The sequence below is a fragment of the Coregonus lavaretus genome (genome assembly GCF_964263955.1).
Source record: "Coregonus lavaretus genome assembly, chromosome: 5".
Taxonomy (NCBI): domain Eukaryota; kingdom Metazoa; phylum Chordata; class Actinopteri; order Salmoniformes; family Salmonidae; genus Coregonus; species Coregonus lavaretus.
Genome location: NC_139992.1, coordinates 11,981,553 through 12,009,162, shown reverse-complemented (window position 1 = coordinate 12,009,162; position 27,610 = coordinate 11,981,553). Strand labels below are relative to the sequence as shown.

The 27,610-nt window shown below is 45.6% G+C and overlaps 1 protein-coding gene across 1 annotated transcript in view; it reads right to left on the bottom strand.

Annotated features, from left to right (window-relative positions):
* Window positions 1-27,610, bottom strand: part of LOC311129626 (diacylglycerol kinase beta-like) — a gene marked incomplete at its 5' end in the record, with an annotated part of 182,349 nt that overhangs the window by 50,111 nt on the left and 104,628 nt on the right. Inside the window, one exon of the mRNA XM_084161974.1 lies at window positions 4,267-4,331. Coding sequence (XP_084018100.1) covers window positions 4,267-4,331 — 65 coding nt within the window. The remainder of the gene's footprint in view (window positions 1-4,266; window positions 4,332-27,610) is intronic.

Sequence of the window (27,610 nt, the reverse complement as noted above, 5' to 3'; positions counted from 1 at the left end):
GCCTGTTCCTGCCCCTCGCACCAAGCCAGTGGTGCGCGTCGCCAGCCCGGTCCAGCCTGTTCCTGCTCCCCGCACCAAGCCAGTGGTGCGTGTTCCCAGTCCAGCCCGGCCTGTTCCTGTCCCTCGCACCAAGCCAGTGGTGCGCGTCGCCAGCCCGGTCCGGCCTGTTCCTGTCCCTCGCGCCAAGCCAGTGGTGCGCGTCACCAGCCCGGTCCGGCCCGTTCCTGCTCCCCGCACCAAGCCAGTGGTGCGCGTCGTCAGCCCGGTCCGGCCCGTTCCTGCTCCCCGCACCAAGCCAGTGGTGCGCGTCGTCAGCCCGGTGCGGCCCCTTCCTGCTCCCCGCACCAAGCCAGTGGTGCGTGTTCCCAGTCCAGCCCGGCCTGTTCCTGTCCCTCGCACCAAGCCAGTGGTGCGCGTCGCCAGCCCGGTCCGGCCTGTTCCTGTCCCTCGCGCCAAGCCAGTGGTGCGCGTCACCAGCCCGGTCCGGCCCGTTCCTGCTCCCCGCACCAAGCCAGTGGTGCGCGTCGTCAGCCCGGTCCGGCCCGTTCCTGCTCCCCGCACCAAGCCAGTGGTGCGCGTCGTCAGCCCGGTGCGGCCCCTTCCTGCTCCCCGCACCAAGCCAGTGGTGCGCGTCGTCAGCCCGGTCCGGCCCGCTCCTGCACCCCGCCCCAAGCCAGTGGTGCGCGTCATCAGCCCGGTCCGGCCCGCTCCTGCTCCCCGCACCAAGCCAGTGGTGCGTGTGTCCAGTCCGGCACGGCCAGTATCCGCTCCACCGGGGTCCGGTCCAACTCCTGTCAGCGGATCCACTCCGGAGCCAGAGCAATCCGCTCCACCGGTGCCCAGTCCAGCTCCGGCCAGCGGCTCCAGTCCGGAGCCTGTACAGATCAATCCACCGTCGTCGGGTCCAGCTCCAGTCAGCGGTGCCAGACCAGACCAGGGGCGCAACGGGGAGGTGAAGAGAAAGTGGTGGTCACCCCGTAGCCGGATCCACCTCCGAGGCGGAATGCCCACCCGGCCCCTACCCTGTTGTGTTTGTGTGGCGCGGTCGCAGTCCGCGCCTTTGGGGGGGGGTACTGTCACGCCCTGGCTCTGGGGACTCTTAAATGTTGAGCCAGGGTGTGGAGTTTCTATGTCATATTTTCTATGTTGTGTTTTCTAGATCGTTTAGATCTATGTTGGCCAGGGTGGTTCCCAATCAGAGGCAGCTGTATCTCGTTGTCTCTGATTGGGGACCATACTTAGGCAGCCTGTTTGGCACTAGTCGGTGTGGGATCTTGTTCCGTTAAGGTTTGTTTTGTGTAACCTAGGACTTCACGTTTCGTTCGTTTGTCTGTTGTTTTGTGTCGAGTTTAGTACTTAATAAAATGTACGCTTATCACGCTGCGCCTTGGTCTGTATCTCGTTCGTAAACGATCGTGACAGTAAGCTATAGGCCCAATACATTATTATCGCATATTGGCTTTGCTTGAATTCCCCTGCCAATAAATGCATTGTTGTTTGGGACATATTTTAAAATTATATTTCAAAATTTGAGGTAGGCTATATGATCACACCGGTAATAGAGCCATTGTTGTATTACTTGTGAAGCACAGCTGAGTGAGCATACATTTAAATCATTTGCTTTTCATTTCTATTTTACTGGGCTGATGGTGCCTGCATCTGATGGTCAGTCTCAGCGGAGGGAGAGAGCAGCAGACTGAGGGTCCGCCTCTCAACATCCCTCCGCTCTCCCTTTCCTCCACTGACACTGACCAAAAAGGGACACTGTCTTCCAGCTGATGGCAAACTCGAGTTGCACCGCATAAATTCTGCCTCATGCACAAACTCATGTTGTTCCTATGAACAGAGAAAGTGAAATATTCCTCAATATTAAAAAAGACCAAGCCGCTAATAATAACAACAACGCAAGCCTATAGATACAGTTTTATACTCATTCATTACTGCTGCAGTGCTTGTTGTAGAGTGGAAATAGGAAGAATGCACATTTCAAATAAAATAAAATAAAATTTTATTGGCCACATACAGGCGTGCTCAGTCCTCTTTTTTTCCCTGTAGTCCACAATCATCTCCTTTGTCTTGGTCACGTTGATGGAGAGGTTGTTAGCCTGGCACCACACGGCCAGGTCTCTGACCTCCTCCCTATAGGCTGTCTCATCGTTGTCGGTGATCAGGCCTACCACTGTTGTGTCGTCGGCAAACTTAATGATGGTGTTGGAGTCGTGTCTGGCCATGCAGTCATGGGTGAACAGGGAGTACAGGAGGTGACTGAGCATGCACCCCTGAGGGGCCCCCTGCGGCCTTGTGAATGTTGACCTGCTTAAAAGTCTTACTCACATTGGCTACGGAGAACGTGATCACATAGTCATCCGGCACAGCTGGTGCTCTCATGCATGCTTCAGTGTTGTTTGCCTCGAAGCGAGCATAGAAGTGGTTTAGCTCGTCTGGAAGTCTTGTGTCACTGGGCAGCTCGCGGCTGTGCTTCCCTTTGTAGTCTGTAATAGTTTTCAAGCCCTGTCACATCCGACGAGCGTCAGAGCCGGTGTAGTACGATTCAATCTTAGTCCTGTGTTGACTCTTTGCCTGTTTGATGGTTCGTCGGAGGGCATAGCGGGATTTCTTATAAGCGTCCGGGTTAGAGTCCCACTCCTTGAAAGCGGCAGCTCTACCCTTTAGCTCAGTGCGGATGTTGCCTGTAATCCATGGCTTCTGGTTGGGGTATGTACGTACGGTCACTGTGGGGACGACGTCATCGATGCACTTATTGATGAAGCCAGTGACTGATGTGGTGTACTCCTCAATGCTATCTGAAGAATCCCGGAACATGTTCCAGTCTGTGCTAGCAAAACAGTCCTGTAGCTTAGCATCTGCGTCATCTGACCACTTTTTTATTAACCGAGTCACTGGTGCTTCCTGCTTTAGTTTTAGCTTATAAGCAGGAATCAGGAGGATAGAGTTATGGTCAGATTTGCCAAATGGAAGGCGAGGGAGAGCTTTGAATGCGTCTCTGTGTGTGGAGTAAAGGTGGTGTCGAGTTTTTTTTCCTCTGGTTGCACATTTAACATGCTGGTAGAAATTAGGTTGAACTGATTTAAGTTTCCCTGCATTAAAGTCCCCGGCCACTAGGAGCGCTGCCTCTGGATGAGCGTTTTCCTGTTCACTTATGGCCTTATACAGCTCATTCAGTGCAATCTTAATGCCAGCATTGGTTTGTGAATAGACAGCTATGAAAAATATAGATGAAAACTCTCTTTGTAAATAGTGTGGTCTACAGCTTATCATAAGATACTCTACCTCAGGCGAGCAAAACCTCAAGACTTCCTTAGTATTTGATTTTGTGCACCAGCTGTTGTTTACAAATATACACAGACTGCCACCCCTTGTCTTACCGGAGTCAGCCGTTCTATCCTGCCGATGTAGCGTATAGCCCGCTAGCTGTATGTTGTCCATGTCGTCGTTCAGCCACGACTCAGTGAAACATAATATATTACAGTTTTTAATGTCCTGTTGGTAGGATAACCGTAATCTTAGGTCATCTAATTTATTCTCAAATGATTGAACATTGGCTAATAGGATTGATGGAAGAGGCAATTTACTCGCTCGCCGTCGGATCCTTACAAGGCACCCCGACCTACGTCCACGATATCTCTGTCTCTTTCTCATGCGAATGACAGGGATTTGGGCCTTGTCGGGTGTCTGTAGGATATCCTTCGCGTCCGACTTGTTGAAGAAAAAAATCTTCGTCCAATACGAGGTGAGTAATCGCTGTCCGGATATTCAGAAGCTCTTTTTGGTTATAAGAGACGATGGCAGAAACATTATGTACAGAATAAATTACAAATAACGCGGAAAAACACACATAATAGTACAATTGGTTAGAGGGCTGTAAAACGGCAGCCATCTTCTCCGGCACCATAATAATGGCTTATAAAAGTGTTGAATATAAAGTGTTGACAGTGCTGAGTAACAACTTAAACATGAGCTCACTCATTAAAACAGCATATCTTTGTTGTATTCATTGACAGTCTCTTTCTAGTCATGGTTTTAAACGTTTTGAAATCTCACAGTATCAACATTGCCGAATGTGCTATAGTATTTTTCAGAGCACAGAGAGGGACTCTATCTAGTTGTGGTGGTCATTGATGGCAGTCGGGAGCAGCTAATGAGTAATAATGACCATTAACTGTGTCCAAATAAGCAGCTTGAGACAACACAGGGATACCAATACACATTAGCTTAAGTGGAACAAAGTCTGTATCAATCTCTCACCTGCTGTTGAATTTCTCTGGGTGCTTCTCTCTCATCAAGTGGAAGCGGTGAGCAATAGAGGCGTCCTATAGGGGGGAGACATAGAGCAGTGTTAGGCTTTTACTGGAGCATTACCTTCCACCTTTGTGCCTGTGATCCTGGGTCTATGTGATCCTGGGTCTATGTGATCCTGAGACTGCACTAGGCCTGATAACAGGGTCTTAAAGTCACCACCTCAAATCAAATGTTATTTGTCACATGCGCCGAGTACAATTGGTGTAGACTTTACCGTGAAATGCTTGCTTCCGAGCCCTTCCCAATGATGCAGAGTTTAAAAATAAAAGTCACTATATAGCAAAGCTGGGATGGAACCATTATCCATTGGCGCCATCTTCAAACCTATCCCCCTGCCCACCCCTGTGTTGTGTGTTTGACCCCAGCCCTGGATGACCTCTGGGGGCAGGGGTAGACGTAATCAGTCAAATGGCTCCAACACTAGGAATGACCCCACTTATGGGTGTGTGTTCTCTAGAGCCCGTCTCAGCTCTGCCATGACCTGAGGCTTGAGGGCAGGATGATCTCACTCATATTAGTCTTGTGCTATGGACAAGGCACAGAGTGAGACATGACGACCGTGTAGGATTGAACGCATCACAATAGATAAATAAGTGATTTTATCAGAAGGAGGCGGGAGGCTTTCCGGTAATGGGCAGGTGGAGAGAGGACAGGGTATGGAGGAAATGGTTAAATGAGCAATGAACATCATGTCCTAAAGAGAGAGAGACAACTGGCTTCCTACCAGTTGTGGTGATGGTGGTTATGAGAATGGTAACGAGACTGAAGATTGCAGTTATTTTGCTCATTTTGATCTGCTCCTAGAAATAAATAGGCAAAGAACCTGTGGAATGGTCATCAGGTCAAACTTATTCTCAACAATGGAAAAAAAAGTCCCTGTCAAATAAAATAAAATAAAATCACATTTTATTTGCCACATGCGCCGAATACAACAGGTGTAGACATTACCGTGAAATGCTTACTTACAGCCGCCTAGTCACTGATGTTGTCTTGGCGACATTGCTGAAATTGAAGCTAGAACACATTCTGCTAACACAAAGAATGATTAAAGTAAAGACAAGAATGTCAAGAGAGAGAGACACGAGTGGGAGAAGAGAGAGGTAGAGAGACAGAGAAAGAGAGCCAGGTAGAGAGAGAAAGAAAGCGCCAGAGAAAAGACGAGGGAGAGAGAAAGCCTGAGAGGAAGGACAGAAAAACAGATGAATCAGACCTTTCCTGCTCCTATATTTAGAATCAGTAGAATGCTGACTGGCAGGCAGCTCAACACATCTCTCTCTCTCTGGAAGTGGGAACAGACCCCTGTGTGCCAGCCACTGCCCCAGGGACCAGAGTGCAAGTCGCCATCCAGACTGGCACTGGTCCTGGCACTACTGGGAAACGGAGCTGGAGGCCAACAGAGAGACCAACCACCTGTGGGGGCATGGGGCTGGCTTCATGCCCGCCTGTACAGGTGTTTCAACGGTCCCCAGAGAGGAGAGGAGACTGGAAAAGACCAGAAGGTATGGCATGCCGCATCACCCTCACCTCCTCACCCTCCTCCCACTATCATCTGGAGCCTCTGTCATCTCTAGGGCCCTCCCTCCATAAACCACTCCAGGGCCCTCCCTCCATCAAACCTCCCCAGGGCCCTCCCTCCATCAAACCTCCCCATGGCCCTCCCTCCATCAAACCTAACGTATGTCCCACAACATCAGCAACTATTGTGTCCCAAAATATCTCTGCACCTGCCCGCTTGGCATGGCTCAGTGGCTGTGAATATGGAATGCATTTAAACAGGTGCTATTGGATGTCTGGATGAACACCATACACCATACACCAAATACTAGGCATAGTGATTAGAAGATGGGTGGATGGGGGGAGTTGGTTTGTTGTTAATCTTTGGGCCTTGTGTCATGTTTAAAAAAGGGAGGGAGAGCGGTGGAAAGAAATCATGACATTTGATACATTGAAGGACTGCATGTTCTGTATCTGGGGCCTGGATGTGACTCACAGCCTCCGAAATAAACAGAACAAATAGCAAATATACAGTATGTGACACTGCAAGGTGTCCACCGCTCCTAGAGCAAGCACCGGTCCTAGAGCAAGCACCGGTCCTAGAGCAAGCACCGCTCCTAGGGCAAGCACCGCTCCTAGGGCAAGCACCGCTCCTAGGGCAAGCACCGCTCCTAGGGCAAGCACCGCTTCCAGAGCAAGCACCGCTTCTAGAGCACCGCTTCTAGAGCAAGCACCGGCCAATAGGCTTTACTGTCCCCAAACATGCTGTTACTGTCAATATGTGACATTTGCTATCACCCATAGTTGCCTTTCTATGTGATGAAGGTTGTTTTGATCTTGCCGTTTGATGTCTGGCACATGGTGGGGGCGTGAGGGGTGAGGGGGGAGGGGTGGGGGAGTGACGGAGGAGTGACGGAGGAGTGGACAAGGAGTGGACAAACAAACAAATCACTCGCTGGAAAATAAAGGTTTTCAACCCATTTTGGGTAGTGCCCTTTCGGGAACATGAAAGTGTGCTCTGGGGATGTCATCGGCAACCTCTGTGGCCGATTCAGAGGAAAAGTGGGTGTCACCCCTATCGCCCCCCTGTCAACCCTCACCCCTATCGTCCCCCTCTCAACCCTAATCCCCATCTCCCCCTTTCACTCCCCTTCTCAACCTTAATCGCTATCTCCCCCTATCTGCCCCTCTCACTCCCCCCCCTCAAAACTCTCCCTATCTCCCCCTTTCAATCCCCACTCTAAACCCCCCCTATTTTCTCCCTCTCACTCCCCCCTCAACCCTCACCCCTATCTCCCCCTCTCACTCCCCCCTCTCAACCCTCACCCCTATCTCCCCCCTCTCACTCCCCCCTCTCAACCCTCGCCCCTATCTCCCCCTCTCAACCCCTGGACACAGATTAAGCTCAAGCCTGGTATAAACTCTCATCGGAGAATCACCATTGAAATAGCTTTTCAATAAGAGATATGAAGATGGTCAAATTGAACCGGAGCTCTTGATCTGCATGTCCATACAGGGTCATAGCGAGCCTATCATAGTGAGCCGCTGTGCCGCTGTGGAGTCCATCTGTGCCCCTGTCATCATAGCTATAGGTAGCAGGTGCTAACGCGACTCGCTGGGGACCTGTTCCTGTGAATATGGGAGTGTGTGTGTTTATGGAAGCAATTTATGGAGTTCATTTGTATCATTAGGGGTTATATACAGTGGCTTGTCTTTGTATATCTGTGTGAGGTTGTGTGAAGTTGTGTAAAGTTGTGTGAGGTTGTGTGAGGTTGTGTGAGTGTATCTAGGTTAATTTGAATTAGTGTTTACATTTTTTCTCTGTTTTTACTGTATATGATGTGTATCTGTATATGTATAGTAGCGTGTATCTGTGTACACTACCGGTCAAAAGTTTTAGAACACCTACTCATTCAAGGGTTTTTCTTTATTTTTTACTATTTTCTACATTGTAGAATAATAGTAAAGGAATTAAAACGATGAAATAACACACATAGAATCATGTAGTAACCAAAAAAGTGTTAAACAAATCAAAATATATATATTCAAATAGCCACCCTTTGCCTTGATGACATCTTTGCACACTCTTGGCATTCTCTCAACCATATTCACCTGGAATGCTTTTCCAACAGTCTTGAAGAAGTTCCCACATATGCTGAGCACTTGTTGGCTGATTTTCCTTCACTCTGCGGTCCGACTCATCCCAAACCGTCTCAATTGGGTTGAGGTCGGGGGATTGTGGAGGCCAGGTCATCTGATGTAGCACTCCATCACTCTCCTTCTTGGTAAAATAGCCCTTACACAGCCTGAAGGTGTGTTGGGTCATTGTCCTGTTGAAAAACAAATGATAGTCCCACTAAGCCCAAACCAGATGGGATGGCGTATCGCTGCAAAATGCTGTGGTAGCCATGCTGGTTAAGTGTGCCTTGAATTCTAAATAAATCACAGACAGTGTCACCAGCAAAGCACCCCCACACCATCACACCTCCTCCTCCATGCTTTACAGTGGGAAATGCACATGCGGAGATCATCCGGTCACCCACACCGCGTCTCACAAAGACATGGCGGTTGGAACCAAAAACCTCAAATTTGGACTCCAGACCAAAGGACACATTTCCACCGGTCTAATGTCCATTGCTCGTGTTTCTTGACCCAAGCAAGTCTCTTCTTCTTATTGGTGTCCTTTAGTAGTGGTTTATTTGCAGCAATTCGACCATGAAGTCCTGATTCACGCAGTCTCCTCTGAACAGTTGATGTTGAGATGTGTCTGTTACTTGAACTCTGTGAAGCATTTATTTGGGCTGCAATCTGAGGTGCAGTTAATTGCCGATTTCTGAGACTGGTAACTCTAAAGAACTTATCCTCTGCAGCAGAGGTAACTCTGGGTCTGCCTTTCCTGTGGCGGTCCTCATGAGAGCCAGTTTCATCATAGCGCTTGATGGTTTTTGCGACTGCACTTGAAGGAACTTTCAAAGTGCTTGAAATTTTCCGAATTGACTGCCTTTCATGTCTTAAAGTAATGATGGACTGTCGTTTCTCTTTGCTTATTTGAGCTGTTCTTGCCATAATATGGCCTTGGTCTTTTACAAAATAGGGCTATCTTCTGTATACACCCCCCCCCACACACACCTTGTCACAACACAACTGATTAGCTGAAACGCATTAAGAAGGAAATAAATTCCACACATTAACTTTTAAGAAGGCACACCTGTTAATTGAAATGCATTCCAGGTGACTACCTCATGAAGCTGGATGAGAGAATGCCAAGAGTGTGCAAAGCTGTCATCAAGGCGAAGGGTGGCTATTTGAAGAATCTCAAATCTCAAATATATTTCGATTTGTTTAACACTTTTTTGGTAGTGTGTATCTGTGTACCTGTGTATATACAGTGGGGGAACACCTGTTAATTGAAATGTGGGGGAACACATGTGGGGGAATACAGTGGGGGAACACCTGTTAATTGAAATGCATTCCAGGTGACTACCTCATGAAGCTGGATGAGAGAATGCCAAGAGTGTGCAAAGCTGTCATCAAGGCGAAGGGTGGCTATTTGAAGAATCTCAAATCTCAAATATATTTCGATTTGTTTAACACTTTTTTGGTAGTGTGTATCTGTGTACCTGTGTATATACAGTGGGGGAAAAAATTATTTAGTCAGTCACTAATTGTGCAAGTTCTCCCACTTAAAAAGATGAGAGAGGCCTGTAATTTTCATCATAGGTACACGTCAACTATGACAGACAAAATGAGAAAAAAAAATCCAGAAAATCACATTGTAGGATTTTTAATGAATTTATTTGCAAATTATGGTGGAAAATAAGTATTTGGTCAATAACAAAAGTTTCTCAATACTTTGTTATATACCCTTTGTTGGCAATGACACAGGTCAAACGTTTTCTGTAAGTCTTCACAAGGTTTCACACACTGTTGCTGGTATTTTGGCCCATTCCTCCATGCAGATCTCCTCTAGAGCAGTGATGTTTTGGGGCTGTCGCTGGGCAACATGGACTTTCAACTCCCTCCAAAGATTTTCTATGGGGTTGAGATCTGGAGACTGGCTAGGCCACTCCAGGACCTTGAAATGCTTCTTACGAAGCCACTCCTTCGTTGCCCGGGCGGTGTGTTTGGGATCATTGTCATGCTGAAAGACCCAGCCACGTTTCATCTTCAATGCCCTTGCTGATGGAAGGAGGTTTTCACTCAAAATCTCACGATACATGGCCCCATTCATTCTTTCCTTTACACGGATCAGTCGTCCTGGTCCCTTTGCAGAAAAACAGCCCCAAAGCATGATGTTTCCACCCCCATGCTTCACAGTAGGTATGGTGTTCTTTGGATGCAACTCAGCATTCTTTGTCCTCCAAACACGACGAGTTGAGTTTTTACCAAAAAGTTCTATTTTGGTTTCATCTGACCATATGACATTCTCCCAATCCTCTTCTGGATCATCCAAATGCACTCTAGCAAACTTCAGACGGGCCTGGACATGTACTGGCTTAAGCAGGGGGACACGTCTGGCACTGCAGGATTTGAGTCCCTGGCGGCGTAGTGTGTTACTGATGGTAGGCTTTGTTACTTTGGTCCCAGCTCTCTGCAGGTCATTCACTAGGTCCCCCCCGTGTGGTTCTGGGATTTTTGCTCACCGTTCTTGTGATCATTTTGACCCCACGGGGTGAGATCTTGCGTGGAGCCCCAGATCGAGGGAGATTATCAGTGGTCTTGTATGTCTTCCATTTCCTAATAATTGCTCCCACAGTTGATTTCTTCAAACCAAGCTGCTTACCTATTGCAGATTCAGTCTTCCCAGCCTGGTGCAGGTCTACAATTTTGTTTCTGGTGTCCTTTGACAGCTCTTTGGTCTTGGCCATAGTGGAGTATGGAGTGTGACTGTTTGAGGTTGTGGACAGGTGTCTTTTATACTGATAACAAGTTCAAACAGGTGCCATTAATACAGGTAACGAGTGGAGGACAGAGGAGCCTCTTAAAGAAGAAGTTACAGGTCTGTGAGAGCCAGAAATCTTGCTTGTTTGTAGGTGACCAAATACTTATTTTCCACCATAATTTGCAAATAAATTCATTAAAAATCCTACAATGTGATTTTCTGGATTTTCTTTTCTCAATTTGTCTGTCATAGTTGACGTGTACCTATGATGAAAATTACAGGCCTCTCTCATCTTTTTAAGTGGGAGAACTTGCACAATTGGTGGCTGACTAAATACCTTTTCCCCCCACTGTATAGATAGTAGTGTGTATCTGTGTATATATAGCTAGTAGTGTGTATCTGTGTATCTGTGTATACATAGCTAACCGACTATAGTTTGTTAACAAGACATTTGTGGAGTGGTTGAAAAACGAGTTGTAATGACTCCAACCTAAGTGTATGTAAACTTCCGACTTCAACTGTAGCTAGTAGTTTGTATCTGTGTACATATAGCTAGTAGTGTGTATCTGTGTATACATAGCTAGTAGTTCTGTGTCCTGCGCCTGACTCCGTCCTCCGCTACACACTGACGCATGACATGGTCAAAATAACAAAAAAGATGCAGTGTTGTCAGACCTCGAATAATGCAAAGAAAATAAGTTCATGTTCATTTTTAAATAACACAATAATAATGTTTTAACTTAGGAAGAGTTCAGAAATCAATATTTGGTGGAATAACCCTGATTTTCAATCACAGCTTTCATGCGTCTTGGCATGCTCTCCACCAGTCTTTCACATTGATGTTGGGTGGCTTTATGCCACTCCTGGCGCAAAAATTCAAGCAGCTCGGATTTGTTTGATGGCTTGTGACCATCCATCTTCCTCTTGATCACATTCCAGAAGTTTTCAATGGGGTTCAGGTCTGGAGATTGGGCTAGCCATGACAGGGTCTTGATCTGGTGGTCCTCCATCCACACCTTGATTGACCTGGCTGTGTGGCATGGTGCATTGTCCTGCTGGAAAAACCAATCCTCAGAGTTGGGGAACAATGTCAGCGCAAAAGGAAGCAAGTTTTCTTCCAGGACAACCTTGTACGTGGCTTGATTCATGCGTCCTTCACAAAGACAAATCTGCCCGATTCCAGTCTTGCTGAAGCACCCCCAGATCATCACCGATCCTCTACCAAATTTCACAGTGGGTGCGAGACACTGTGGCTTGTAGGCCTCTCCAGGTCTCCGTCTAACCATTAGACGACCAAGTTTTGGGCAAAGCTGAAAATTGGACTCATCAGAGAAGATGACCTTACTCCAGTCCTCTACGGTCCAATCCTTATGGTCTTTTGCAAACCTCAGCCTGGCTCTTCTTTGCTTCTCATTGATGAAGGGCTTTTTTCTAGCTTTGCACGACTTCAGCCCTGCCCCTAGGAGCCTGTTTCGAACCGTCCTCGCCGTGCACTTCAGCACAGCTGCCGTTTGCCATTCTTTTTGTAGGTCACTTGATGTAATCCTACGGTTGTTGAATGACATTCGAATGAGATGGCGGTCATCCCGGTCAGTAGAGAGTCGTTTTCGCCCTCTGCCGGTCTGTAGCTTTGTTGTCTCCAATGTCTGCTGCTTGACCTTGTTCTTATGAACCGCCGTCTTTGAAATTTTAAGGATGGAAGCAACCTGACGCTTACTGTCTCCCTCTACCAGTAAAGCCAGAATTGAACCCCTCTTTTCCTCACTCAAAATTTCCTTTTCAACTCTTTTGGCATGGTCAATAGTTGTTTTTTGATTAATATTACTTTTGAGGTACTATTAGCACTGTTTTTGGCATCCAGCTGGTCCTATTGCAAGAGGATAGTGATGACCACAGCAGTGGTTTTTATACTTTTCCTCGTTAAATAAGATTTGGTTCAGGTGATCACCTAATCAGTACCTAATTCAGTAGAATGAGGTGTGCCTGTGTTGGAATTCAACAGACACTGGAATGGAATGGCTGTCATACATGTAGAGATGCTGATTCAAGACAAATTTGCAGTGGTCTCTAAATTTTTTCCAGAGCTGTATATAGCTAGTAGTGTGTATATGTGTATATATAGCTAGTAGTGTGTATCTATGTACAGTACCAGTCAAAAGTTTGGACACACCTACTAATTCCAGGGTTTTTCTTTAATGTTACTATTTTCGACATTGTAGAATAATAGTGAAGACATCAAAACTTTGAAAAAACACATATGGGATCATGTAGTAACCAAAAAAGTGTTAAACAAATCAAAATAGGGCTATTTTACCAAGAAGGAGAGTGATGGAGTGCTGCATCAGATGACCTGGCCTCCACAATCTCCCGACCTCAACCTACTTGAGATGGTTTGGGATGAGTCGGACCACAGAGTGAAGGAAAAGCAGCCAACAAGTGCTCAGCATATGTGGGAACTCCCTCAAGACTGTTGGAAAAGCATTCCAGGTGAATATATTTGAGAGAATGCCAAGAGTGTGCAAAGCTGTCATCAATGCGAAGGGTGGCTATTTAAAGAATCTCAAATATAAAATATATTTTAACACTTTTTTGTTTACTACATGATTCCATATGGGTTATTTCATTGTTTTGATCTCTTCACTATTATTCTACAATGTAAAAAATAGTAAAAATAAAGAAAAACCCTTGAATGAGTAGGTTTGTCCAAACCTTTGACTGGTAGTGAATGTATAGTAGTGTGTATCTGTGTATCTGTGTATATATAGCTAGTAGTGTGTATCTGTGTACCTGTGTATATATAGCTAGTAGTGTGTAGCTGTGTATATATAGCTAGTGTGTATCTGTGTATGTATAGCTAGTGGTGTGTATTTGTGTATATATAGCTAGTAGTGTGTATCTGTGTATATATAGCTAGTAGTGTGTATCTGTGTACCTGTTTATATATAGCTAGTAGTGTGTATATGTGTATATATAGCTAGTAGTGTGTACCTGTGTATATATACAGTGAGGGAAAAAAGTATTTGATCCCTGGCTGATTTTGTACGTTTGCCCACTGACAAAGAAATGATCAGTCTATAATTTTAATGGTAGGTTTATTTGAACAGTGAGAGACAGAATGACAACAAAAAAATACAGAAAAACCCATGTCAAAAATGTTTTAAATTGATTTGCATTTTAATGAGGGAAATAAGTATTTGACCCAATCTCAATCAGAAAGATTTCTGGCTCCCAGGTGTCTTATATAAAGGTAACAAGCTGAGATTAGGAGCACACTCTTAAAGGGAGTGCTCCTAATCTCAGTTTGTTACCTGTATAAAAGACACCTGTCCACAGAAGCAATCAATCAATCAGATTCCAAACTCTCCACCATGGCCAAGACAAAAGAGCTCTCCAAGGATGTCAGGAACAAGATTGTAGACCTACACAAGGCTGGAATGTGCTACAAGACCATTGCCAAGCAGCTTGGTGAGAAGGTGACAACAGTTGGTGCGATTATTCACAAATGGAAGAAACACAAAAGAACTGTCAATCTCCCTCGGCCTGGGGCTCCATGCAAGATCTCACCTCGTGGAGTTGCAATGATCATGAGAACGGTGAGGAATCAGCCCAGAACTACAAGGGACGATCTTGTCAATGATCTCAAGGCAGCTGGGACCATAGTCACCAAGAAAACAATTGGTAACACACTATGTCGTGAAGGACTGCAATCATGCAGCGCCCCCAAGGTTCCCCTGCTCAAGAAAGCACATATACAGGCTAATGTCTGAAGCCAATGAACATCGGAATGATTCAGAGGAGAACTGGGTGAAAGTGTTGTGGTCAGATGAGACCAAAATCGAGCTCTTTGGCATCAACTCAACTCGCCATGTTTGGAGGAGGAGGAATGCTGCCTATGACCCCAAGAACACCATCCCCACCGTCAAACATGGAGGTGGAAACATTATGCTTTGGGGGTGTTTTTCTGCTAAGGGGAGAGCACAACTTCAATGCATCAAAGGGACGATGGACGGGGCCATGTACCGTCAGATCTTGGGTGAGAACCTCCTTCCCTCAGCCAGGGTATTGAAAATGGGTCGTGGATGGGTATTCCAACCAGACAATGACCCAAAACACACGGCCAAGGCAACAAAGGAGTGGCTCAAGAAGAAGCACATTAAGGTCCTGGAGTGGCCTAGCCAGTCTCCAGACCTTAATCCCATAGAAAATCTGTGGAGGGAGCTGAAGGTTTGAGTTGCCAAACATCAGCCTCGAAACCATAATGACTTGGAGAAGATCTGCAAAGAGGAGTGGGACAAAATCCCTCCTGAGATGTGTGCAAACCTGGTGGCCAACTACAAGAAACGTCTGACCTCTGTGATTGCCAACAAGGGTTTTGCCACCAAGTACTAAGTCATGTTTTGCAGAGGGGTCAAATATTTATTTCCCTCATTAAAATGCAAATCAATTTATAACATTTCTGACATGCGTTTTTCTGGATTTTTTTGTTGTTATTCTGTCTCTCACTGTTCAAATAAACCTACCATTAAAATTATAGACTGATCATGTCTTTGTCAGTGGGCAAAAATACAAAATCAGCAGGGGATCAAATACTTTTTTCCCTCACTGTAGCTAGTAGTGTGTATCTGTGTATGTATAGCTAGTAGTGTGTATCTGTGTATATATAGCTAATTGCGCCTGTAAGTCGCTCTGGATAAGAGCGTCTGCTAAATGACTGTAAATGTAAATGTTAATGTAGTGTGTATCTGTGTATATATAGCTAGTAGTGTGTATCTGTGTATCTGTGTATATACAGCTAGTGGTGTGTATCTGTGTATGTATAGCTAGTAGTGTGTATCTGTGTATATATAGCTAATAGTGTGTATCTGTGTATCTGTTTATGTATAGCTAGTAGTGTGTATCTGTGTATGCATAGTAGTGTGTATCTGTGTATCTGTGTATGTATAGTAGTGTGTATGATGTGTATGTGGGTTCACAGACAGAGAGAGAGATAGGTTGAGTGGAGGTGGCTGCTTCCCTCCTATCTTCAAGACCTGGCCAGGTGTCACTCAGCACGGTCATTCATTACCGAGGTAACCTGGTCGACCCTGGCAGCCGCTAACTTCCCGTCACTGATACTTCCCCTGACCTTCAGTGTGTTGCCAGCACTACTCCCCCCGTCCCTCTCTTTCTCCCCCCTTCATCCCCCATCCCCCCTCTCTAACCTTCACTTCCCTCTACCCTCCCTAGAGGCCTGGCTGTCCCCTGAGCAAGCACTAAACACCCTGCTGTCGACACACAGGTCAGGTCACTGTGGATCGGATCCACAGTCCAAAGAGTAACACGGTGGGTAAGGAGCTATGACTAACGCATTACCAGCCAGAGGGCCAGAGAGCATTACATGACAAGGGGCCAGAGCCAGGCACTCCCAGGCCCTCTCTTCTTCTCATAGCTAGCCAGAGAGACACGCTTGGAGAGCAGACAGCTTGTTGATGGCAGGAAAGATAGTCAGGTTTCATAGTTTTCTCACCCCCCTCAGACTGAGGGGGTGAGGAAAGTGTGAGGAAGGGGTGAGGTGGCTTCTTTAATTTATTTTATTTCACCTTTATTTAACCAGGTAAGCCAGTTGAGAACAAGTTCTCATTTACAACTGCGACCTGTCCAAGATAAAGCAAAGCAGTGCGATAAAAACAACAACACAGAGTTACATATAGGGTAAACAAAACAAAGTCAAAAATACAACAGAAAATATATATACAGTGTGTGCGAATGTAGTAAGTTATAGAGGTAAGGCATTAAATACGCCATAGTGCAAAATAGTAACAATTTCGTATTAACACTGGAATGATAGTATTCACCCCCTTTGCTATGAAGCCACTAAATAAGATCTGGTGCATCCAATTATCTTCAGAAGTCACATAAATAGTGAAATACATTCCACCTGTGTGCAATCTAAGTGTCACATGATCTGTTACATGATCTCAGTATATATACACCTGTTCTGAAAGGCCCCAGAATCTGCAACACCACTAAGCAAGGGGCACCACCAAGCAAGCGACACCATGAAGACCAAAGAGCTTCTCCAAACAGGTCAGGGACAAAGTTGTGGAGATCAGGGTTGGGTTTTAAAAAATATCAGAAACTTTGAACATCCCACGGAGCACCATTAAATCCATTATTAAAAAATGGAAAGAATATGGCACCACAACAAACCTGCCAAGAGAGGGCCGCCCACCAAAACTCACAGACCAGGCAAGGAGGGCATTAATCAGAGAGTCAACAAAGACACCAAAGATAACCCTGAAGGAGCTGCAAAGCTCCACAGCAGAGATTGGAGTATCTGTCCATAGGACCACTTTAAGCTGTACCCTTCACAGAGATGGGCTTTACGGAAGAGTGGCCAGAAAAAAGCCACTGCTTAAAGAAAAAAATAAGCAAACACGTTTGGTGTACGCCAAAAGGCTTGTGGGAGACTCCCCAAACATATGGAAGAAGGTATTTTGGTCAGATGAGACTAAAATTGAGCTTTTTGGCCATCAAGGAAAATGCTATGTCTGGCGCAAACCCAACACCTCTCATCACCCCGAGAACACCAGTCCCTGCCGATGTTTTTCATCGGCAGGGACTGGGAAACTGGTCAGAATTGAAGGAATGCTGGATGGCGCTAAATACAGGGAAATTCTTGAGGGAAACCTGTTTCAGTCTTCCAGAGATTTGAGACTGGCACGGAGGTTCACCTTCCAGCAGGACAATGACCCTAAGCATAATGCTAAAGCAACACTCGAGTGGTTTAAGGGGAACATTTAAATGTCTTGGAATGGCCTAGTCAAAGCCCAGACCTCAATCCAATTGAGAATCTGTGGTATGACTTAAAGATTGCTGTACACCAGCGGAACCCATCCAACTTGAAGGAGCTGGAGCAGTTTTGCCTTGAAGAATGGGCAAAAATCCCAGTGGCTAGATGTGCCAAGCTTATAGAGACATACCCCAAGAGACTTGCAGCTGTAATTGCTGCAAAAGGTGGCTCTACAAAGTATTGACTTTGGGATGGGGTGCATAGTTATGCATGCTCAAGTTTTCTGTTTTTTTTGTCTTATTTCTTGTTTGTTTCACCCCAAAAAATATTTTGTATCTTCAAAGTGGTAGGCATGTTGTGTAAATCAAATGATACAAACCCCCCAAAAATCAATTTAAATTCCAGGTTGTAAGGAAACAAAATAGGAAAAATGCCAAAAGGGGTGAATACTTTCGCAAGCCACTGTATAATGCCTACTGTAAAGGCAATGCAAGGCAGGGAGGGAAGTTTGGGAGATTTCCATGGGGATGTGTGACTGAAGTGGGGCTGAATTGTTTGAATCACAGGGGTCTAAGGGGGCAAGGCAAGGTAGGGAAGGAAATCTTGACATTTTCTATGGGGATGTGGGATTGAAGTGGCCTCAGGGATTGGGGTTGAAACCCAAGGTGCCTGCCACAAGTACATGTAGACCACAGGAGGTTGGTGGCACCTTAATTGGGGAGGACGGGCCCGTGGTAATGGCTGGAGCGGAATTAGTGGAATGGCGTCAAATACATCACACACATGGTTTCCATGTGTTTGATGCAATTCCATTCGCTCCGTTCCAGCCAATATTATTTTTTATTTAATTTTTATTTAACCTTTATTTAACCAGCTAAGCCAGTTGAGAACAAGTTCTCATTTACAACTGCGACCTGGCCAAGATAAAGCAAAGCAGTGCGATAAAAACAACAACAACACAGAGTTACATATGGAATAAACAAAACGTACAGTCAATAACACAGTAGAAAATCTATATACAGTGTGTGCAAATGTAGTAAGTTATGGAGGTAAGGCAATAAATAGGCCATAGTGCAAAATAATTATAATTTAGTATCAACACTGGAGTCATAGATATGCAGAAGATGATGTGCAAATAGAGCTACTGGGGTGCAAATGAACAAAATAAATAGCAATGTAAATAACAATATGGGGATGAGGTAGTTGGGTGGGCTAATTTCAGATGGGCTGTGTACAGGTGCAGTGATCGGTAAGCTGCTCTGACAACTGATGCTTAAAGTTAGTGAGGGAGATAAGTGTCTCCAGCTTCAGAGATTTTTGCAGTACATTTCCAGTCATTTGCAGCAGAGAACTGGAAGGAATAGTGGCCAAAGGAGGTGTTGGCTTTGGGGATGACCAGTGAAATATACCTACTGGAACGCATCCTACGGGTGGGTGTTGCTATGGTTACCAATGAGCGGGGTTTGCCTAGAAGTGATTTATAGATGACCTGGAGCCAGTGGGTTTGGCGATGAATATGTAGTGAGGACCAGCCAACGAGAGCGTACAGGTCACAATGGTGGGTAGTATATGGGGCTTTGGTGACAAAACGGATGGCACTGTGATAGACTACATCCAATTTGCTGAGTAGAGTGTTGGAGGCTGTTTTGTAAATGACATCGCCGAAGTCAAGGATCGGTAGGATAGTCAGTTTTACAAGGGCATGTTTAGCAGCATGAGTGAAGGAGACTTTGTTGCGAAATAGGACGCCGATTCTAGATCGAACTTTGAATTGTAGATGCTTAATGTGAGTCTGGAAGGAGAGTTTACGGTCTAACCAGACACCTAGGTATTTGTAGTTGTCCACATATTCTATCGCAGCGTTCGATTGAAGAGCATGCATTTAGTTTTACTAGCGTTTAAGAGCAGTTGGAGGCCACGGAAGGAGTGTTGTATGGCATTGAAGCTCGTTTGGAGGTTTGTTAACACAGTGTCCAAAGAAGGGCCAGATGTATACAAAATGGTGTAGTCTGCGTAGAGGTGGATCTGAGAGTCACCAGCAGCAAGAGCAACATCATTGATATACAAAGAGAATAGAGTCGGCCCGAGAATTGAACCCTGTGGCACTCCCTTAGAGACTGCCAGAGGTCCAGACAACAGGCCCTCCGATTTGACACATTGAACTCTATCTGAGAAGTAGTTGGTGAACCAGGCGAGGCAGTCATTTGAGAAACCAATGCTATTTAGTCTGCCAATAAGAATGCGGTGATTGACAGTGTCAAAAGCCTTGGCCAGGTCGATGAAGACGGCTGCACAGTACTGTCTATTATCGATCGCGGTTATTATATCATTTAGGACCTTGAGCGTGGCTGATGTGCACCCATGACCAGCTCGGAAACCAGATTGCATAGCGGAGAAGGTACGGTGGGATTCAAAATAGTCGGTGATCTGTTTGTTAACTTGGCTTTCAAATACTTTCGAAAGCCAGGGCAGGATGGATATAGGTCTGTAACAGTTTGGATCTAGAGTGTTACTCCCTTTGAAGAGGGGGATGACCGTGGCAGCTTTCCAATCTCTGAGGATCTCAGACGATACGAAAGAGAGGTTGAACGGGCTAGTAATAGGGGTTGCGACAATTCCGGCAGCTAATTTTAGAAAGAAAGGGTCGTCCAGAGTGTCTAGCCCAGCTGATTTGTAGGGGTCCAGATTTTGCAGCTCTTTCAGGACATCAGCTATCTGAATTTGGGTGAAGGAGAAGCTCGGGGGGGGGGGGGCATGGGCAAGTTGCAGCGGAGGGTGCAGAGCTGGTGGCCGGGGTAGGGGTAGCCAGGTGGAAAGCATGGCCAGCCGTAGCAAAATGCTTATTGAAATTCTCGATTAACGTAGATTTATCGGTGGCGACAGTGTTTCCTAGTCTCAGTGCAGTGGGTAGCTGGGAGGAGGTGCTCTTATTCTCCATGGACTTTACAGTGTCCCAAAACTTTTTGGAGTTAGTGCTACAGGATGCACATTTCTGTTTGAAAAAGCTAGCCTTTGCTTTCCTAACTGATTGTTTATATTGGTTCCTGACTTCCCTGAAAAGTTGCATATCGTGGGGGCAGTTCAATGCTAATGCAGTACACCACAGGATGTTTTTGTGCTGGTCAAGGGCAGTCAAGTCTGGGGTGAACCAAGGGCTATATCTGTTCTTAGTTCTGAATTTTTTGAATGGGGCATGCTTATTTAAGATGGAGAGGAAAGCACTTTTGAAGAACATCCAGGCATCCTCTACAGACAGAATGAGGTCAATATCCATCCAGGATACCCAGGCCAGGTCAATTAGAAAGGCCTGCTCACTGAAGTGTTTTAGGGAGCATTTGACAGTGATGAGGGGTGGTCGTTTGACCGCGGACCCATTACGGACGCAGGCAATGAGGCAGTGATCGCTGAGATCCTGGTTGAAGACAGCGGAGGTGTATTTAGAGGGTAAATTAGTCAGGATGATATCTATGAAAATGTATGCACTCACTAACTGTAAGTTGCTCTGGATAAGAGTGTCTGCTAAATGACTAAAATGTAAATGTAAATGTATGAGGGTGCCCATGTTTACGGATTTAGGGTTGCACCTGGTAGGCTCCTTGATAATTTGTGTGAGATTGAGGGCATCTAGTTTAGATTGTAGGACGGCCGGGGTGTTAAGCATTTCCCAGTTTAGTTCACCAAGTAGTACGAACTCTGAGGATAGATGGGGGGGCAAGCAATTCACATATGGTGTCCAGGGCACAACTGGGGGCTGAGGGGGGTCTGTAGCAAGCGGCAACAGTGACAGACTTATTTCTGGAAAGGTGGATTTTTAGAAGTAGAAGCTCAAACTGTTTGGGCACAGACCTGGATAGTATGATAGAGCTCTGCAGGCTATCTCTACAGTAGATTGCAACTCCACCCCCTTTGACAGTTCTATCTAGACGGAAAATGTTGTAGTTCGGGATGGACATTTCTGAATTTTTGGTGGCCTTCCTAAGCCAGGATTCAGCCACTGCTAGAACATCAGGGTTGGCAGAGTATGCTAACGCAGTGAATAACTCAAACTTGGGGAGAAGGCTTCTGATGTTAACATGCAAGAAACCAAAGCTTTTACGGTTACAGAAGTCAACAAATGATAGTGCCTGGGGAGTAGGAGTGATACTGGGGGCTACAGGGCCTGGGTTAACCTCTACATCACCAGAGGAACAGAGGAGGAATAGAATAAGGATACGGCTAAAGGCTTTAACAACTGGTCTTCTAGTGCATTGGGTACAGAGAATAAAAGGGTCAGATTTCCGGGCGTTGTAGAATAGATTCAGGGCATTATGTACAGACAAGGATATGGAAGGATATGAGTACAGTGGAGGTACACCTAAGCATTGGGTAACGATGAAAGAGATAGCATCACTGGAGGTACCGATTGAGCCGGTCTCCGTGTGTATGGGGGGTGGGACAAAGGAGCTATCTGAGGCAGGTTGAGCGGGACTGGGAGCTCTACAGTAAAATAGTACAATAAGAACTAACCCAAACAGCAATAGGCTAGGCATATTGACATGGGAGAGAGGCATAACGCAATCACAGGTGTTATTCGAGAGGGCTAAGACAACAACTGGTAATGGCAACGAAAGTTTGGGCTGAGGCTAAACAGATAAACAGGATAGGGTACCGTGTAAAGGAACAGTCCAGCAGGCATCAGCTGTGTAGCTGAGTGATCATAAGGTCCAGTGAACAGCAATAGGTAAGTCCGGGAGCAGTTCGTAGGCTGCTACAGCACAGGCGAGCAGGAGGCACGGCTGTTGATTGCGCGTGCTAGCGAGCCGGGGCTAGCAGATGGATCGAACGCTGCTGGCACCCGCCCACCCAACTAGAATCACTACTCTCGGCGGGTCTGACCTAGAGTATGTGGACAACTACAAATACCTAGGTGTCTGGTTAGACTGTAAACTATCCTTCCAGACTCACATTAAGCATCTCCAATCCAAAGTTATATCTAGAATCGGCTTCCTATTTCACAACAAAGCCTCCTTTACTCATGCTGCCAAACATGCCCTCGTTAAACTGACTATCCTACCGATCCTTGACTTCGGTGATGTCATTTACAAAATAGCCTCCAACACTCTACTCAGCAAATTGGATGTACAGTGGGGGAAAAAAGTATTTAGTCAGCCGCCAATTGTGCAAGTTCTCCCACTTAAAAAGATGAGAGAGGCCTGTAATTTTCATCATAGGTACACGTCAACTATGACAGACAAAATGAGAATTTTTTTTCCAGAAAATCACATTGTAGGATTTTTTATGAATTTATTTGCAAATTATGGTGGAAAATAAGTATTTGGTCAATAACAAAAGTTTCTCAATACTTTGTTATATACTCTTTGTTGGCAATGACACAGGTCTAACGTTTTCTGTAAGTCTTCACAAGGTTTTCACACACTGTTGCTGGTATTTTGGCCCATTCCTCCATGCAGATCTCCTCTAGAGCAGTGATGTTTTGGGGCTGTCGCTGGGCAACACAGACTTTCAACTCCCTCCAAAGATTTTCTATGGGGTTGAGATCTGGAGACTGGCTAGGCCACTCCAGGACATTGAAATGCTTCTTACGAAGCCACTCCTTCGTTGCCCGGGCAGTGTGTTTGGGATCATTGTCATGCTGAAAGACCCAGCCACATTTCATCTTCAATGCCCTTGCTGATGGAAGGAGGTTTTCACTCAAAATCTCACGATACATGGCCCCATTCATTCTTTCCTTTACACGGATCAGTCGTCCTGGTCCCTTTGCAGAAAAACAGCCCCAAAGCATGATGTTTCCACCCCCATGCTTCACAGTAGGTATGGTGTTCTTTGGATGCAACTCAGCATTCTTTGTCCTCCAAACACGACGAGTTGAGTTTTTACCAAAATGTTCTATTTTGGTTTCATCTGACCATATGACATTCTCCCAATCCTCTTCTGGATCATCCAAATGCACTCTAGCAAACTTCAGACTGGCCTGGACATGTACTGGCTTAAGCAGGGGGACACGACTGGCACGGCAGGATTTGAGTCCCTGGCGGCGTAGTGTGTTACTGATGGTAGGCTTTGTTACTTTGGTCCCAGCTCTCTGCAGGTCATTCACTAGGTCCCCCTGTGTGGTTCTGGGATTTTTGCTCACCGTTCTTGTGATCATTTTGACCCCACGGGGTGAGCTCTTGCGTGGAGCCCCAGTTGATTTCTTCAAACCAAGCTGCTTACCTATTGCAGATTCAGTCTTCCCAGCCTGGTGCAGGTGTACAATTTTGTTTCTGGTGTCCTTTGACAGCTCTTTGGTCTTGGCCATAGTGGAGTTTGGAGTGTGACTGTTTGAGGTTGTGGACAGGTGTCTTTTATACTGATAACAAGTTAAAACAGGTACCATTAATACAGGTAACGAGTGGAGGACAGAGGAGCCTCTTAAAGAAGAAGTTACAGGTCTGTGAGAGCCAGAAATCTTGCTTGTTTGTAGGTGACCAAATACTTATTTTCCACCATAATTTGCAAATAAATTCCTTAAAAATCCTACAATGTGATTTTCTGGATTTTCTTTTCTCAATTTGTCTGTCATAGTTGACGTATACCTATGATGAAAATTACAGGCCTCTCTCATCTTTTTAAGTGGGAGAACTTGCACAATTTGTGGCTGACTAAATACTTTTTTCCCCCACTGTAGTCTATCACAGTGCCATCCGTTTTGTCACCAAAGCCCCATATACTACCCACCACTGTGACCTGTACGCTCTTGTCGGCTGATCCTCACTACATATTCATCGCCAAACCCACTGGCTCCAGGTCATCTATAAATCACTGCTTAGGCAAATCCCCGCCTTATCTTAGCTCATTGTCACCATAAATACACCCACCCGTAGTATGCGCTCCAGCAGGTATATCTCACTGGTCATCCCCAAAGCCAACACCTCCTTTGGCCGCCATTCCTTCCAGTTCTCTGCTGCCAATGACTGGAACGAACTGCAAAAATCTCTGAAGTTGGAGACTCTTATCTCCCTCACTAACTTTAAGCATCAGTTGTCAGAGCACCTTACCGATCACTGCACCTGTACACAGCCCATCTGAAATTAGCCCACCCAACTACCTCATCCCCATTTTGTTATTTATTTTGCTCATTTGCACCCCAGTATCTCTATTTGCACATCATCTCTTGCACATCTATCATTCCAGTGTTAATACTAAATTGTAATTATTTTGCACTATGGCCTATTTATTGCCTTACCTCCATAACTTGCTACATTTGCACACACTGTATATATTTTTTCTGTTGTATTTTTGACTTTATGTTTTGTTTACCCCATATGTAACTGTGTTGTTGTTTTTTATCGCACTGCTTTGCTTTATCTTGGCCAGGTCGCAGTTGTAAATGAGAACTTGTTCTCAACTGGCTTACCTGGTTAAATAAAGGTTAAATAAAAATAAAAATAAATTAATGGTCGTCGCAACTGGAAGCCTGTTGAAACCACATCAGATGATTAAGTCGGCAGATCAGTTGTGATGGATCGGCGGGGCTCCGTGTCGACACTAGGAGGTCCCGTCCAGTTGACAGTGAGGTAGATAGCCGGGAGATGGGCCTGGCTCGAGGCTGGCTCAAGGCTAACTGGTGCGTCGGGACAGTGGTGATTAGCCAACAACAGCCATTCGGTTGCAGCTAGCTAGTTGCGATGATCCGGTGTTAAGGTCCAGTGATTCAGTGATTCCGGCAGAAAATCCGATATGCTCTGGGTCGATAGCACGCTGTGCAGACTGGCCGATAATTGTCCAGGCTAGAGCTGGCTGGTAGGTAGTGCAGGCCACGGACAGTGGTGAAGACCGCTAAGGGTGGCTAATAGCAATTAGCTAGTTAGCTGGCTAGCTGGCTAGTTTCAGCTGTAGGTTCTTGATAAAAGGTATAAATAAATAATAGAATCCGTTCCACATTGGGTGAGGTGAGTTGCAGGAAAGTATATTTAGTTAAAGGATGGAAAGTGAGATAGAGAAATATATACAAAAAAATACAAAAAACTAAAAAAAACTGGCTATTTACACGAGGACACAACAGAATACACGACCGCACTGCTACACCATCTTGCATATTATGAGCCGTCCTCCCCTCAGCAGCCTCCTGTGATGTAGACTCCTCTCCCATCTGTTCTGTGTGTTTACAGTGCTGACTGAGGGTTAATGTTAATGCAGTCTCTGTATAGTGTATGGCTAACATGAAGCTGTCTCATCAAAGCGTTGGTTTCCTCTAGACAATCTTCAGTCAGCGTCTTTGTATTCAGATCAAAGTTAGTTGACAATGACCAGAGTTGTTAAACAGGAATTTCATAGATCAAAATACATGATGGTCAAGATTTTATATGAAGCTCTTTTCAATATTGATTTATGTTTGACTCTTGTAGGTTGTATGATTGTTAGATTTTATTTGTTATTTAACATGATCAAGCTTAAGTGTGTACTTAATGCAAAGCACTGATGCCCAAAAGCATTACAAAGTCATCTGAGGCAGAGAACAAAATAGCAATACCACAAAACATCTTTATCTCCAGCCTAGAGCGTTCTCCATGTCACTACGACTACCATATTATCTACAATTAACTTACTGCAACAAGAAACAGATGACAGTTGAGATTCGAAAATTGGCCTTGAGAGCGTCAATGCCATGGCAACCTAACCCCGGCTTCGGGAAGGGAAGGTCTGTGAGTGTGATGGCAGGAAGCGCTGCCCCAATATGGGTATGGATATTGAACCCGATTCTGGGCCGCCAATGATTACATCATGATATGGCGTGACTGAGTCACAGTTCTAGTGTTCGTTTGCTCAGGTGTCATTGGTGGCCAGATACGCAGCCATCTGTCCCTGACTGCTGGAGTCACTGCGATGCGATCTGTTTCCCTGGGTAAGGGCCATGCCATGCTGTATTGGATCATAGCACCATCTACAACATGGTAATATCAATGGTATAAGTAGATTACATAAACACAGAATCCTTTAAAGGGATCAGAATTTGAGCTTAAAAGGTCCTCTGAGAAACACAGAATTTAGATACATTTTAGTGGACTGTAAATGGACAGTAAATAACTGTTCTATCATCAATAACAGTTTAAAACGTAGCCAGCCCTTCTTTAGAAAGGGTCTACAGCCGAGGTAGATGTTAGACAGTGGCTGCAACCAAAGTGTGGACCATCCTGGCACTGGCACTACCACCCACCAGTCCACATCTGAATCCCATAGGGGGTATTGTCCCCTGGCCACCCCCTGGCCTGCATCCCCTGGCCCTTCTGACACAGGCATCACATAGTGGAGAAACATCCATTGTCTAGATAGAAAGGTCAGAGGCTTGGCCATTTGCTGATATAATCCACATTATATTTAAAGCATGTTGTCTTTCCGTTCTGTCAGCAATATGCTGACCATTATGAGATCAAGTAGTGAAACCAGTAAGCTACTTTTGAAAGTGTTCCTGATCCCTGATCTGTTGGTGCTGCATTAGCTGTATTAGCACATAGGAGTTGTCTATACAGTACAAACAGATCTGGGACCAGCTGGCTAGGGTGTACCCATAATGCAGCAGTAACAAGAGGGTAGAGTCGTGTGTTTGGCAGAAACCTGATGAATATGTGGCAGTCGTGGGACTAGTGGGGGCCGGGTTGCATAACATCACAGTAGTGCATGGTATCCCTGCCAAGTTAGCCCCTTCCTCCCTGGTCCTCATCCTACCTGTGATTGGTCCAGACATATTATGTACCAATCACACTTCAGCTTAGTCCCACTGTCTACTCCTGGTGTGTATTTTTAGGCTTCCGTGCAATGATGCCTGGTGGGCTTGAAGAAAATAAAGACAGGAAAGACCATAAAAGGGATTGTTTCCCTCAAATGAGATGCTGCAGGCACGTTACAGTTAAGCAACCGTAGCTTTAATAACAGATATAGGAAACATCCATCTGAAGTGTCAGGGGTTGACAGAGAGACAACAAGACAACAACTGAGACAGCATTCATTTGACCTCGTCCCTCTGGTCCCTCTAGTGTATTACGTTTGAGGCAAGCTCATGGTAGTTTGTTTCAACACAGGGATCGTGAGGAGAGAGATAAAGGGTTGCTGAGCAACAGGGACCTTGGCGATGCTGGTTCCTTCCCTTTAAAAGGGGAAACAGT